This window comes from Mytilus edulis, chromosome 6 (assembly GCF_963676685.1).
Source record: "Mytilus edulis chromosome 6, xbMytEdul2.2, whole genome shotgun sequence".
Classification (NCBI taxonomy): domain Eukaryota; kingdom Metazoa; phylum Mollusca; class Bivalvia; order Mytilida; family Mytilidae; genus Mytilus; species Mytilus edulis.
The window spans coordinates 64,746,331-64,761,347 of record NC_092349.1 but is presented as its reverse complement, the minus strand read 5'-3'; the positions used below and the strand labels follow the sequence as shown (position 1 = coordinate 64,761,347).

The following is a 15,017-nucleotide window of genomic DNA, read 5'->3' as shown; positions in this document are numbered from 1 at the left end:
AATAAAGACAAATAAAAGAATAGAAAAGGACAAATGAAAGAACTATAAAACACGTAGTTAAGATGACAAACAATATCAGTACGCAGAATCTAAACATCAAGACCATCGTGTATTATTTGTGAAGTTGATACATAATATTTATCAACAAGGTCTTGGTACCTTCCGATGAACTTTTTTTAGAAAAAGGACGAGACGTTCTTTGACATACCCCTGATTCATTAACTTTCTACTCAGACACTGATGACGTTTTACAGTCTGAGGTGCTGCAAGCTCTTGAATATCGAATAATTTGGGAAATATATATCCCATATGCAGGTGAAGTTTGTATATTGCTACTAAGGTGGGGGGATTTATAATTTCAAAATTAAAATCGTCTCGTTTGTCATAGATTCTGGTACTGAGATGACTGTGTAAGTCAAATTCGAGATGTAAGTCTAAAAATGAGGCGGAGGAAGCCGTGTCTGTTGTTTCTTTAATTTCTAGTTCTGGGGGATATATTAATGGAAACCAATCAGAAAAGTTCGGATTGTTTATAGAAAGAACATCATCTATATATCTGAAAGTAAAAATAAATAATCTGGCTTCTTTGATCTTTTTGTTTTTTGACAAGTGTCTGGAGGAACTCCGATTCATATGAAAATAAGAAGAGGTCGGCAAGAAGAGGCACACAGTTTGTTCCCATAGGAATGCCGACAATTTGTTAGAAAAGTCTACCTCCAAACTCAACTAATATGTTGTCGATAAGAAACTCCAGTATACTGACCACTTGTTCTTCTGTGTAGCATGTTTTACCTTTTTGTTTTCACTATTAACAAAATATGCCTTATGAAATCCCAAAGTAATAAATTTATAGCGTATGCTACCATTTTTATGTTGAAAGGAATTGTGAATTATTTCTTTTAGGCGATTTTTCAATTTCACATGGGGAATGTTGGTATACAGGGTTGAAAAATCAAAAGTTTTGATAGAACTAGTTTCAGAAAAAGACCGAGATTTAAAATTGTCTAGAAGTTCTTTAGAATTTTTAAGAATCCACATATGGTTAATATCACTACGCGAGTAAACGATTTCACAGTATTTCTGAAGACCCTCTTTCACTGCGGATAGAATTTTAATCAATCTAATGGACAATTCTTTAGTGGACCATGAAGATGAGCCAGCAATATACCGTTGTTTGTACGGAATTTTATGAAGTTTTGGTATCAAATACAAACAAGGCAAGTCCTCCGATTTGGTGTTCAATGCAATGCTTATTGAAGCCATGAAGGACTTATGATTTGCTAAAATCTCATCCTTGTCAAATGATATGTGGGATTACCTGAGTGCGCCTTTATACCTAATTCTTTTACAAGACATTCGTAGTAATACGATTTACATACAAAAACAATATTATTTGAAGCTTTGTCCGCAGGAACAACATACTTATCAGAGACCTGATAGTTTTAATCCATTCTGACAAAGTGTCCAGTTCAACTTCTTCTCGCTTAGCCCATGCTCTGGCGTAGTCCTCAATGGAATCCATAATTATTTTGAAGTTATGGTTCCAATTGATGTGTTGGGGTTCTCTATACTTAGGTCCATGAGAAATCACCTTTCGGAGATTTTCATGTTGAATTATGTTTAGATCCCCAGTTATAACATGACCAGAGGGGCTGTAATTATAAGGCGAGTGGGAACAGTCACATGTCGGAGTGTTTTTTAGGTATTGTTCTAAGTCAAGGTCCTGCAATGCTTGTTTATAGTTAAATATTTTAGGTGCAATGGTTTTGGTGTAACTGTAGGATACAATAGGAACAGACTGATTTTGAAAATAAATAGAAATTTTAGATGTTACCTCCTGTATTGGCAAAATCAACAGGAAGGAATTTCCTCTTTTCCTTATGTAAAGGTTCCGATCTTACAGGTTTGAAAAGACGGAAAAGAGCTACATCACAAATAATACTGACTAGTCTGTATATTGCAGAAAAAGTATTAGTGCCTCCTTTGTAAAGTGCGTAATCTCTCAAACGTGTCAGAAAATTAATTGGCAGTGAAAAGGGAATAGTTTTTATGTAATGTAACCCTAGTGGATGATGAAGATGTGAATAAACGCGTCATGGATACCAGTATTGAAATTATATATTTACCCAAGACGCGCGTTTCGTCTACAGAAGACTCATCAGTGACGCTTGAATTTAAAAAATGTTAAAAAGGCCAAACAATGTATGAAGTTGAAGAGCATTGGGGACCACAAATTCATTTGTTTTTGCCAAATACAGTTAAGGTAATCTATCTCTGAGGTAGAAAAGACTTAAGTTATTATTTAGAAAATTCAAAGTTTTGTCAACACTTGATCAGAGACTTTCTATACTAGTCTATACTAATATAGAAAGTCCCTGAGTTGATTTATTATTATGAACATACCAAAGATAACTAAGATATCAATTTTGTCATTGTAAAAGTTGCATTTAAAAATCGAATTATCTTCCTTGGTCTATTATTATATTTGAATCTTCCAATACTAAAGGAAAGCAACATTTACACTTCTATGCTTACACAACTTTGGAGATATTACCTTTCCGGAGCACCTGATATCATCCCTAGTTTTGGTGGGGTTTGTGTTGCTTATTCTTTATTAAGTTTTCTATGTTGTGTCATGTGCACAATTGTTTGTCTGTTTGTCTTTTTCATTATTAGCCATGGCGTTGTCAGTTTACTTTCGATTTATGAGTTTGACTGTCCCTCTGATATCTTTCGTCCCTCTTTTTTTATAAAGCTCTTATCGTTGTGTAAACTTTTGACCAAATTATTTTATCGAAATCGTAAAACAGGAAGAATCTATAGAATTCATAAATGTATTTTCCCTCCCTGTGTAGATTGAAAGAAGAGTGTAGAGTTTACTCAACAACAAAAAAAAAGCATTTTACACTCTATACCCTATTTAAAGACTTCATCTCGTTGGAAAAAATATAGTATAGATTGGTCGGAATAGAAACATATTTTGATTTTTCTAATCTACGTCTAAAATATATCTAATGTTTTATAAGATCCTATTCAAGTACCAATTACATGAAATAAAATTATGAAAATTTGTTTTCTTTAGTTGACAGCTCGTTTTGTGTTTGGTAGATTGATATTCCAACATGCAGTCGATAATTTATTGTATATAATTGTAAACGTCTAGTGAACGTCTTTTCTATTCCAGGTATAGATTACTTTAACTGCATTTGGCAAGCATTTCAAAATTTCAGATCCTCACGACTCTTTTACTTCGTACACTATTTTACCCTTTCACCTTGTTTGATTTGAGTATTTCGTAGACACACGCGCGTCTTGCGTACACAATGTTAAGTCTGGTATCAATGGTGAGTGCATTTGTGATATACAGAGAAAATTAAATACCATTAAACAACATATTCCGAGATTGTGACAGGCGCATAAGAAACACGACAAAACACGAAGAAAGATTTTTTAAATTTAATTTGCGCCAACTCCTCTTCCATTTTGTGGTCATCTGTACGATTGTTTTCTTTCATAAAAAATCTCCATGTCACATGTAAACTGAACGTGTCATCAGTCGGTGTCGGGAATTGTTGAAAAGTCTAATAGCTAGGATTATGATACGGGCAGATTAGGTTTTACTGTCAGCTTTAGATCCGTTAGAATGGACAATACATTTCCCTCTTTCAATTGTAAGAATGATGTTATCATGACAGAAAACTGCTAAAGTATCAGCGCATGTATGTTTCCTTACTTTCAAATATTTGGGTTCGAGCTATCCGGATATAGTTTTATCCATAAAAGTGCTTGGGAAGCATGCAATGAATGGTGGTATTGTATTTACATCCGAAGTTTTACAATCCATCTGAATGAATGACAAAGGCAAAAACAAAAACAAAGGAGATATCGAAATAGTAACACAACGGGGAAAGTTTTAAAACCATTTTCTCATCTGTTCATGAAATAATAATTTCGGACATTTTAACTGTGTTTTGTACTCTCCTTGATGACATTCAAAATGTCTGTCCAATGAACTGAAATATTGAAGGAAAACTTGTCATGTAATGGTATAATAATCAAATTAATGATCCTGATGATTGCATTTTATTTTCGTCATTTAACAAAGTTACATAAAACATATAACAAACGACACAAATAACAAAAAATATGTACTACTATCAAAACAGTTTGACAATATTTTGTTTCGTACAGTTTGAGCAAACATCTTAACAAATATAACAAATTGTAACAATTAAAACATTTTCAATTTAATAAATATTCACATATGACGCTATTGCATTGACTTTTGAGGCAAACCCACATACGAGAGTATAAGGGTACCCATTAACATTATATACGTCAATTGTCATAATGTCATACACATAAGACCTCTTACTTGTTTTTAGAGTCATCATACAGTGAAATTTATTTTTTATTTTTAAAAGATTGGAATAAATACGAATCAATGTTGCTGATAACAAACAGATATAAATCAGTAGAATTGCAATCGAGTTCACGATGGTACTAAAATAATTAACTGTACGTGTCATTAAGGTATTGAAGCTTCACTCATCCTACTTTTGACAATAGTAACATACTAAACATGCCCAATCAGCTTTACCATCTGTGCGCTCTATTATTTTCTTTTACTCTTTTAGTAGATATATTTGTAGGTGTAACTTTACCACAGATACTGCTACCTAGTACGAAGTCATTGCTTAACAAATCCGTAACTGTTTCGTATTATTTCATAAGAAATATTCTTGTTTTCGATTCATCTCTGTGCTTCACTGAGAATTATAGAAGGTTGTTCTTTTTTTTACGCAGATTATATCTAAAACGTGACTTGTTTTTACAATATTTTAAATATAAATACCAATATTTTTATGGATAACAAACTTATCAAGTTATAAGCTGCATTTTTGATGCCATTCAGTCGTTACAGCAGAAAAGGAAGAATATGGTTTATACATTAAACGGGTTGTTTACAATAATTAAGTTGTTAAGTGAACTTCCCACAGGTTCCATTTGTGTTTAACGAGACATTTGATTGTCTGCAAATTTATGCACCTCTGGAGTTGCATGGTACTTATTTATTATGGCATATTATATGATTTTGCTTTGACATTTTTTTTTAAATGTTCGCAATTCACTACAACAATTTGTTGACAGTTTTCATTATATTACTACATGTAGTTACTTCAAGGAAACATGATCGCTTTGTTGTCATCGATCGCTCCATGCCATTGGCGGGATACGTAGAAATCATTAGATTGTCTTTTATAGTACTTCAAATATTAGTTTCCCATTCCAACCAATAAGTCATCATGATTCCTTTGCCCTATAAAACAAGAGATAATTAATCATTTCAAGGATGTTCGCTACTCTGTTTCAAAATAACATGCCTTTTAAAGGATTTTTATACATTAATAGTATGTAAACAGAGAAACTTAAAAAAGGAGAAAAAATGAAGGGTCCGTGTTGGAATGAATATTCTAAACCCTATATTCAACAGAGAACAGAACATTGTTTCCACTTGAAACTTATAGCATATTATGTACTTGATCTTTATATGCATATATTTATGTACTTAACGTTTTTGTTTTCGGCCAAATATACCAATAATTCAGAATTTATGTGGAGGTTTTTCTTAATGCAATTCTGTGAGAATTGAAATAATAAGAACTCGCATTTTGATATCTTAAACTTATATCTATATGCATATTTTCCTGAAATCACAATAGTTAATATCCCATTTTCGTTTATTGTTCAAAAATCGCAATAATAAATGGACTCAGTAATTTCTGAATATGCAGTATATTAATACTTTTTTTGATGAAGCGAAAAAAAATTGATTTGGGTTATTTTCTCACAATGTCTAGTGATATTGATGCGGAATTTTCCTAAATTTGTTTGATGCAGAATTTTCCTAAATTTGTTCTATCACCACACCTTTAACCGATCATAAAGTATTCACGTCTATCTGAAGTTTGATTTGTGTGCACTCCACTTTAAAAAAGTAAATTGCCTTTCTCGTCATTTTGTGAATCCACACTCAGCGCAATTCGCAATCGCGAATAGGACACAATTTGTGAAATAACAGATCAGACAACAAAACTAATATCTTATGGTATAACACCACAAAAATATGTTGCTAGTGAGTTTAGAAATCAACACATGGTATCGGTGAACCAATTTATGATAATGTTAAACTTATGTGGCGTAAATATAAGTCGTTCAATTTTGTAACTTTGTTGGATCAGATTTTGTGTAATCGCCTACTCCTGTAAATGGAGTCCGTAAAGTGTGAACATGCACGAGCGTAACGTATGTAACGGAGATAGTATGTACACATTAAACAATGGATCTGACAGAGGTAATTCCACTGCTGAGATATCGGAAGGAGACAATGTTTTCGCAAGATAAACGTAAATCATTTTTTAAACATACAACAGGCTAAAAACGACAAGCACACAATAAAGGCAAAACCTATCATTATGCTTAACATTCGACTGGAAACATTACCTTGACAAGAATTTCTCCTCTAGGTAACACTGTATATAACGGGTCAGTTTTTAGTAAGGCAGCTGTTGCTCCACTTATCTGTATCTTTGAAGCTAAAATTGATATTAATATTCAGTTTTTAAATTAAGCAGAGGAATGAATCCAATGGTAATTTGTATTCACTAAATTCATTGGAAAATTTGATGACTGTTTAATTTCCTTGATAGGTACTTGTTTATTTCGAAACATTTGTGTCCCTAGAAAATGGAATAATCGGTAGATGTACTTAAGTTTGTATTGAAATTGAAAAAGACTACAAAAGAAAAAAGAAAAAAAAAAAAAAAAACACATACTCAATTAGTTCATACCATAATTGATAAAAACCAAATTGTTTTTCAAATCTATCGATACAAAGATATAGGCAAGTTATTTTTAAAAACAGCTTGAAATCCTGATAGCTTATTCCTATTACATAATTCAGAAATCATTTGCAACAAACTTATATCAAAAAGCTATAGCAACGTACCTTCTCCTGAACTTTCCATCCTCGCAGCTGTATTTACAGTATCTCCAAAGAGACAATAACGAGGCATCTTAACACCAATTACACCAGCAACGCAGGATCCTGGAAATAATATGATTTATTATTTTGGTAAATGAAAATATTTGACAAATCGTTGAAAATATATATATATATTCCTTTGCGAAAGCAAATTTACAGATCTAACATTGTTAGGTTGATGTTTAGACGAGTTATATATATATATTTTTTTTTCTGTTTAGTATTAAATTCCAAATACCGTTTCGATCCCTAACATCACTGAAGAGACATTTATTGTCGAAATCCGGATGTTTCCTAAAAAAATATTGACATCGTATGGGCATAACATCGTGGCCACAAGTTTAATTTCTTTTTCTGTTTAGTATTAAATTTATTTATGATATACTTAGCATTGATATGATAGCTTTTGCATATGTGTAATGAGCGGAAGTACACAAGCCATAAGTTTCCACCCAGGCTGATAACCCATATCAGCCCGGGCTGATAACCCATATCAGGGGCGTCTCGTGCAAAAACCCATAACAGTGCTTCTCGTGCAAGTTATTTCCGGTGTTTCTGGTATTGATTGTTTACTTTTTCATTGTGACGTCAGATATTTTTATGACGACGTCAACATTTACGGGAACTTTTGTGGGGATAGTTTAGTACTTGCTAACAAATGCCATTGACAATTAAGAATAATTTTATAGTACAACAAACATGGAGTAATAATGATCATTAAACTCTTCCCAATTTTCAATGTTTCAAAAATGCCTCATTAGGAAATGTACCTATACATATATATGGAGGTACTGATGCTGTTGTTGGACAATTATAGTATATTTGATTCATACTTCAACTTCTTTATAAAGTTTTTGACTGTTTTAGTTATTGCATTTGTTTATTTGCCTTACATAAAACTATTGTCGGAAGTATATGATAAAGCGATTAAAACATGGCATTTTCCATATCAGCTCGGGCTGATATGGGCGTCCCGGGATGATACCCAGGCTGATATCCAACGCAATCATAGGTTTGAACGTAGTTTTCAATTTAGACTCGTTTATATTTTTTCGTTTGGGCTTGTATCATATTTTCCCTCCGGTTTATATGATCCGTTCATCCTATATTGACTCTTAAAATTCAAGATTCTTATCTAAAAATGAGGGTACTTTTTATATGGCCTTCCAAATACCGTTTCGATCCCTAACATCACTGAAGAGACATTTATTGTCGAAATCCGGATCTGGTGTACTAAAAAAATATTGACACCGTATGTTTGTGGCATAACATCGTGGCCACAAGTTAATTGTTTTCTGTTTAGTATTAAATTTATAATAAGATCTATTTTGCTACATCTTGTGATCAATTTTATTTGGCAATCGCCAATGCCAGTCAGCAGGGTTAAAGAACATTAGTGGTCCGACCTGTTAGTCAAATTCGTTTTGTTTAAATATACTTCTTCAGTTTTTTGGTCTTTTGGAAAATGTTGTTTGTGCTGTATTTAGACCCTTCTACAACGAAATTTGTTTTACATGCACACGTATAAAAAATGCGGTTATTATCCAACGCAATCATAGGTTTGTACGTAGTTTTCAATTTAGACTCGTTTACATATATATATACAATAAAAACTATAACACAAATTCCCATACGTTTCGGCCATTACAACCTTCTTCATTGGAATAAATTAAAACATTGAAACAACAATTACATCGCTTGGATACATTACGTTATAATAACTTCTTTGACGTTCATTTGCCGCGTTTTTCGCTTTTTTAATATAAATATTTTTATTATCGTTCATGCATTGTGTTGAGTCTTTCAGGTTCTAAAGTTTTTAATTTTCTTATCCAAAAGGTTTCCTTAGTTTTTCTGTAAATTTCTGTCCCAAATACTCTTTCTACGGCGGTAACTTTTAAATTTGTCATTGACTGATTGTTCTGAATGAAATGGTTGGCTACTGGATCTTCTGTTTTCTTTGTTCGTATTTTTGAAAAGTTCAATAGCATCCGTTAATATAGTGTATCACCTGTTTGTCGATTTTGGTTAATGTTAAAGATGACTAAACTATTATAAACTGGATTAAAATAAAAATAAAATATAAAAATATATTATTGTTCCTTATATTGTGTTAAAACGAAAAAATGTAGGAATAAATAGTTATCAAAAGTACCAGGATTATAATTTAGTACGCTAGACGTGCGTTTCGTCTACATAAGACTCATCAGTGACGCTCAAATCGAAATATTTATAAAGCCAAACAAGTACAAAGTTGAAGTGCATTGAGGATCCAAAATTCCAAAAAGTTGTGCCAAATACGCTTAAGGTAATCTACATGTATGCCTGAAATAAGAAAATCCTTAGTTTTTCGAAAAAATCAAAGTTTTGTCAACAGGAAATTTATAAAAATGACCACATGATTGATATTCATGTCTACACCGAAATGTTGACATGAATATAACGAAATGTAAACACAGAACACTTCCCTTTTCTCTCTTTTTGCCGAATATTGAATGGAATAATAATACTTTTTTATATGATAATGCTCAATGTATACCTTTTAATACCTAAACTGATCTTACTGGTATATTCAACATACTTTAATATTACATTTTATTGTTATGATTACATTGTAATATATTTAGATTTTGGTTAATGTTAAAGATGACTAAACGATTAAAAAACTGGATTAAAATTAAGGAACAGGTAATGTGTACCCCTCTGGAGATCCTTAGATTACACCCTCTTTTGTTTTTTTGACAAGGTTATTCCTGTTGCTCAGTATTTAGTTTTCCAAGTTGTTTTTGTCTACTGTAGTTTCACTGTCTATTTTTTTCATATTTGTCATGACAATATGTTTTTTTTAGACTTGTTTCAGTATATCGTTGTCGGCTTTCACTTCTTCTTTTAATGTAAAACAGGTAACAAAAATAAAACGAAAACTCTATCTGAGAGAGCACCTGGTCTCATCTGAATTTTTCGCCCAGGATTATTGTTTGATCTCATATGCTATATATTCGTATCAAAACCAGAGCGTTTCGTCTTTAATGTATTGCCAGTTTAAAACAAAGAAATATTTACCTGAATGTACACCTGCTCTCATTTGAAGCTTTATTTACCTGAATGTACACCTGCTCTCATTTGAAGCTTTATTTACCTGAATGTACACCTGCCCTCATTTGAAGCTTTATTTACCTGAATGTACACCTGCTCTCATTTGAAGCTTTCTTCCAGGTTTATGTTTGATTTCGTAGGTGCTTACGTATCTCATTATAGACATTATCATTTTCGATACTTCAAAATAGTGGTAAGTATTTCGTTGAGGTAGTCCAGAAACACACATATACGCATCACCTATTGTTTCAACCTAAAATCAGGAATAATCATGTGAAAGCAAATCAAAGAAATAAAATATAAGATAAAATAAGATAAAAATAAAAATAGATAAAGAATGTGGTTTTAAAAACCATAATAGTCCTAGACATAGACTTTGGTTAGCCAGACAATTTTATCAATTAATTGCTGTCAAAAACAAAATGTCTATTGACATATATTAGGTTACACCAGACCTTTTGTTTTGTATTTTCAGTATTGTTTAATTCTTATCAATATCTCATTGTTGTATTAATAGAAAACTGCTCTAAATTATCAAGTCTGCTTTGGAAATGAAAGGATACAAGTCGTAAGCTACATCCTTTTGGTTGTATTATTCTTTTTTTTCTCACTTCGTTTGTTTTCCAAGAGGTCTACTCCATGAGACAAAAGAATGTCGGTCGACAATTTGCCTGATGTTTTTTTTTTATTAAAAATTACAATATGAATATGTTGTTTTTTTTTGCTTTTGAAAACATGATATGTTGCTTCTAATAATAAAGTCAAATTTTCCGTCTGATTGCAAATGTCTGTTCATCAAAGAAACTCTTTATTTGAACTGGTTGTTATGACTTTATATTTCGTTATATAATGAACCTTGCTAAAATTTTATTAAAATTTTCAAAATAGAACAAAGATTCTCATATTGATAAAACATTAAAAAATCATCAAAGATACCATAGTTATAATTTAGTTTGTCTAACGCTCGTTTCGTTTACATTAAGACCTAATTACCTTATAAACATCATATTCGTTGATTATTTCATCAAATCCTGAGTATAGAGTATTCAGCATGTCAATTATCTGCAATAGATAAACAATATCATTTCTAAATATTTTGAACATGTATACGGTGAAAAATTAATAATGAAGGACAAAAACTAGAAAATAAAGACACAGCAAAAACAAAATAGAAAAAATAAATGGAACTTATATGTCGTAGTCGTAGTTTAGATCACAGTCTTGTCTGTCCTTCATCTCTGTGTCCTTTTTATCCACATAATTTCTCCTTATAAGTTAAGCATGTTAAGATTAACCAGTATCTAACAATGGTATATCACAATCTAACTCATGAGTCAGATAAGTGTTTACATACCACCCATCATAATATATTAATTCTATGTCTTGTGGATGCAATTAATGAGAATTTGATGGAAATCACTCAAAAATAGAAACAACAAATATAATAAAATTTTGATCTGCTATTATAAATTATGTGAAACAAATGTTGAGTCTTGAAAGCTGCTGGTAAGTGTACTATTTTTTAAGAATCATAGTCATTTTTTCCAAAGTGTGCAAAATTATTTCTTATGGTACAAAATGGTTTACAGTCATGATACGAAATGTCAAATTCTTGGTAACATCTGATTCAATTGGCTAGTAGATTGATAAGACCATTTCGTTTTTATGTCAAAGCCACAATCATAACACGTCTGATTATTGTTATACTTGGGTTATTTTGAATACCAACCTTAATCATTTGAACATATATGCATTTTCCAAGAGTATTTTGTCGCTGGTCTCTCTGTGCAGGATTCACAAATGTTTTTTTTATTATCTTCATTATAACTTATGATATTTAAATACTCCCATGGTGCCTGCTGCTTATTAGAAGTATTTGTGGAACTTTTTGTAAGTTTATTAAACCCATCCGCAATATTACCCAAAGAGAATTAAAAAAATATAATTAACCAGGATTTGGTAACAATTGGTAATCATTTTGTATTCGTGAAACCGTATTCTAGACATAAAACAATATTTGGTATTCATAAAACAACATCATTGCACCACAAACAGTAAATCAAATTCCAGCAATCCCATCTAAACACTTACAACAGCATACGATTTTATTAAAAGGAAATCGTAATAGTACATGTGTGCTTAGTATTTCCATCACAATTGTATTTCCATTCATTTCAAAGTAAAAAATGAAAATGCTTTCGTAGCATCTGCATACATGAGCTCAAAAGTGACATTACATGGAAATAAAACGGCATTTAGCACATATATGCTCAATTCAAACTTTATTTTAGATTAAAAAGATATAACATTTAAACAAAATTGAAAATCCAAAAAAAAGAAGTTGGCAGAAATGACTTTATGTTTCAGTTTGAAAAAAAAACATTCTCATCTGCAAGGGCGATAACGTATTTCACATACCTGCATTGTCGATAATATACTTCACGTACCTGAATTGGCGATAATATTTTTCACGTACCTGAATTGGCGATAATATATTTCACATACCTGCAGTGGCGATAACATATTTCGCAAACCTGCTTTGGCGATAGAATATTTCACATACCTACATTGTCGATAATATATTTTACGTACCTGCATTGTCTATAATATATTTCACATACCTGCATTGGCGATAAAATATTTCACATACCTACATTGTCGATTATATATTTGATATACCTGCATTGTCCATAATATATTTCACATATCTGTATTGACAATTATATAATACTTAACTTGCTTTGGCGATAATATATTTCACATACCTGCATTGACAATTATATAATTTCAAATAAAGCTTTGACAATAATATATATTTCACATTCCTGCTTTGGCGATAATTCATATCTTATACCTGTATTTGCGATGATATATTTTACATACCTGCATTGACAATAATATATTTCACATGTTTTCATTGGCGATAACATATTTCAAATACCCGCAGAGGCGATAACACATTTTACATAGCTGCATTGTTGATAATATAGTTCGCATACCTGTTTTGGCGATAATATAGTTCACATAATTGCATTAGCAATAATATAGTTCACATACCTGCCTTAGCGATAATATAGTTCACATACCTACAATGGCGATAATACAGTTCACATACCTGCATTAGCGATAATTTATTTCACATACCTGCATTAACGATAATATAGTTCACATACCTGCATTAGCGATAATATAGTTCACATACCTGCATTGGCGATAATATACTTCACATACCTGCATTAGCGATAAATTATTTCACATTCCTGCATTAGCGATAACATATTTCACATACCTGCATTGGCGATTATATAAATCACATACCTATATTGGCGATGATGTATTTCTCAAACCTGCATTGGCGATAACATATTTCACATACCTGCATTGGCGATACTATAAATCACATACGTATATTGGCGATGATGTATTTTTCATACCTGCATTGGCGATAACATATTTCACATACCTGCATTGGTGATGATTCTGCTGACAAAGTTGTAAACTGTACGATATCTGTGAATAAGATTGTCACATTGTCAAATGATTCTGGATCAGCTGTACCCTGTACTTGTATCTGGTGTGCTATTGATCTATCATAGAAAAAATATATTCCTTCAATATCTCAATATTTATTTTGTAGATATCTATTTCCAGTATTGAACTCAAATTTCAGGCTGTTTCCTATAAATATAGGCAACAGCAGTATACCGCTGTTCGAAATACTGTTTAAATATTTACGAATAAAACCGAAAAACGAAAAAATCCAGTTATCAACAAAACTGATTTATATGGCGTGACATGTTTGTTGAAGTGACAAGATAAAGTAAACAACTACCCTACAAGAAGGAGATACAGCTTACTATAAAAATAAGTTTATCCAATCATTTTTTCTGTGTCAAGTCAGGAGCATGGCATTTGTTTTTCACTTGTTCCGTCGATTGATAGCATTTTATTTTATCAGTATTTAAAGACCTCATCCTTTTGAGTGTGCTTTAGATTTCGGTATTTTGACTATACTAATTTTTTTTTTATAAAACCACATTGCAATGAAATGTTACTCGTTCAAATTGCTTACAACTATCTTTAGAAAAAATGATTGCATAAGGTCGTTAAAAACTAAACGTTTGGAAAGTCAAATAGCATCAAACGTTTGAAATCATTAAGACAAAAAGTGCGTCAACCGAATAAAATAGTTAATATCAATAAAAGACATTACTAGTATACCGCTGTTTAACAGTCTAAAGTCGATTAAGCTACAAGATGAGATAAGATCTTATAAACTCACTGAGGTAAAAGTCTATATAGGAGATTCTCTGCCCTCTGCTTCTCATGGAGGTACTTCGTTGTTCTTTCTTCTACTATTCCTTCTAAATTATTCGCATACAGTTCCATTCGCTTGAGTAAATTATCTAATAGATTTTTTGCTTTTAACCTTAAATATATATTTTAACAGGGGATGAATCTTAATGTTATATGAACATTACATAATAAACTGTTTTGTCAGTGTTGCAAGACTATTTAATAGTACAAGTAATTTGTTACGAAAGAAGAACAGACGGATATTGATATTGAAACAAAATACCCAATCTATTAGTCGAATTATGTTTATATAATAGTTCTATAATAGTGCATGCATACTTTTTTCTGACATATTGAATTCTCATACGAGACAAGACGACACAATGTGAAATGGAATGACGTAACATGTTTGTCTTAAATAAAGGCAACAGTAGTATACTTCTGTTCAAAACTGATAAATCGATAGAAAAAAACAAATCCGGGTTACAAAATAAAACTGAGGGAATTTTGTATATGTTATCATGAGTTTAACGTGTATCCGATTGACAACATCTTTTTCTAAATAACATATATGTAAAAC

At 31.5% G+C, this 15,017-nt stretch overlaps 1 protein-coding gene across 1 annotated transcript in view; it reads right to left on the bottom strand.

Moving 5' to 3' along the window:
- Nucleotides 1-4,070: 4,070 nt before the first annotated feature.
- The window catches only part of LOC139528963 (atrial natriuretic peptide receptor 1-like), a 67,288-nt gene continuing 56,341 nt past the window's right edge, over nt 4,071-15,017 (bottom strand). The window contains exons 19-25 of the mRNA XM_071325208.1: nt 14,424-14,570; nt 13,605-13,728; nt 11,135-11,203; nt 10,223-10,394; nt 7,010-7,108; nt 6,505-6,596; nt 4,071-5,320 (exon numbers count right to left, since the gene is read on the bottom strand). Of these exons, the coding sequence (XP_071181309.1) occupies nt 5,270-5,320; nt 6,505-6,596; nt 7,010-7,108; nt 10,223-10,394; nt 11,135-11,203; nt 13,605-13,728; nt 14,424-14,570 (754 nt within the window). The 3' untranslated portion in view covers nt 4,071-5,269. The remainder of the gene's footprint in view (nt 5,321-6,504; nt 6,597-7,009; nt 7,109-10,222; nt 10,395-11,134; nt 11,204-13,604; nt 13,729-14,423; nt 14,571-15,017) is intronic.